General features: G+C 54.1%; 1 protein-coding gene across 2 annotated transcripts in view; it reads right to left on the bottom strand.

The window, feature by feature from the left end:
- LOC119592050 (D-amino-acid oxidase-like) overlaps nt 1–682 on the bottom strand; it is a 7,941-nt gene that overhangs the window by 3,647 nt on the left and 3,612 nt on the right. For both annotated transcript variants that reach the window (XM_037940850.1, XM_037940849.1), the window contains exons 4-5: nt 387–575; nt 25–246 (exon numbers count right to left, since the gene is read on the bottom strand). In XM_037940850.1, coding sequence (XP_037796778.1) covers nt 25–246; nt 387–575 — 411 coding nt within the window. The remainder of the gene's footprint in view (nt 1–24; nt 247–386; nt 576–682) is intronic.

The raw sequence follows: 682 nt of genomic DNA on the forward strand, positions 1-682 counted from the left end.
CTCCAGCAACCAGCCCCACCTACCCTCATCACTTGGCCCCTGCACGGGTACACGTTGTGATCCGGCACCAGGTCGTACGCCCCGAGGCCCGTGCAGTTGAGGACAAGGTCGGCGTGGGCGGCGGCTTCCTCGAGGGACGTGAGTCTCTGCTTCTTGAAGACGGCGCCGCGGCCTCGCAACTCATCCATGAGCCTCGGCAGGAAGTGTGAGGGCTCCGCGATGATGGAGGTGAACGAGTAGCCGGAGCTGAGACAAAGTGGATATATGGATTTTAGGACACAGACGTCTTTCCTAATACATTTTCATTTTTCCAGTTTTGTTTTATTTTCTTCTTGTTTTTAATCCTTTCGCATCTCCTTTTTACACAAAACGCTCGAAGACTGTACCAATAATCCGGGCCATAGATCGTGCACTCCTCCTGCGTGAGGATGCGATACCCAATTGGGATCTTGTGCCAGAACTCCAAGGGCAGCTCGCTCCGGCCCACGCATGCCCCTGACACCAAAGACACGCCCTTCTGCTGCCCCGCCTTCACCCACTCGAGGAGCAAATCCCACGTCTCCTGTGACCACCGTCTGGAGCGAGAAAAGGGTGCTGCGGGTCAGTGATGACTGAGAGAAATATGTACGATGGGCCTACGTTTTCCACATCTGGCTATTACATGAACCAAAATACAAGTTAA

Source organism: Penaeus monodon, chromosome 29, assembly GCF_015228065.2.
Source record: "Penaeus monodon isolate SGIC_2016 chromosome 29, NSTDA_Pmon_1, whole genome shotgun sequence".
NCBI classification, from domain to species: domain Eukaryota; kingdom Metazoa; phylum Arthropoda; class Malacostraca; order Decapoda; family Penaeidae; genus Penaeus; species Penaeus monodon.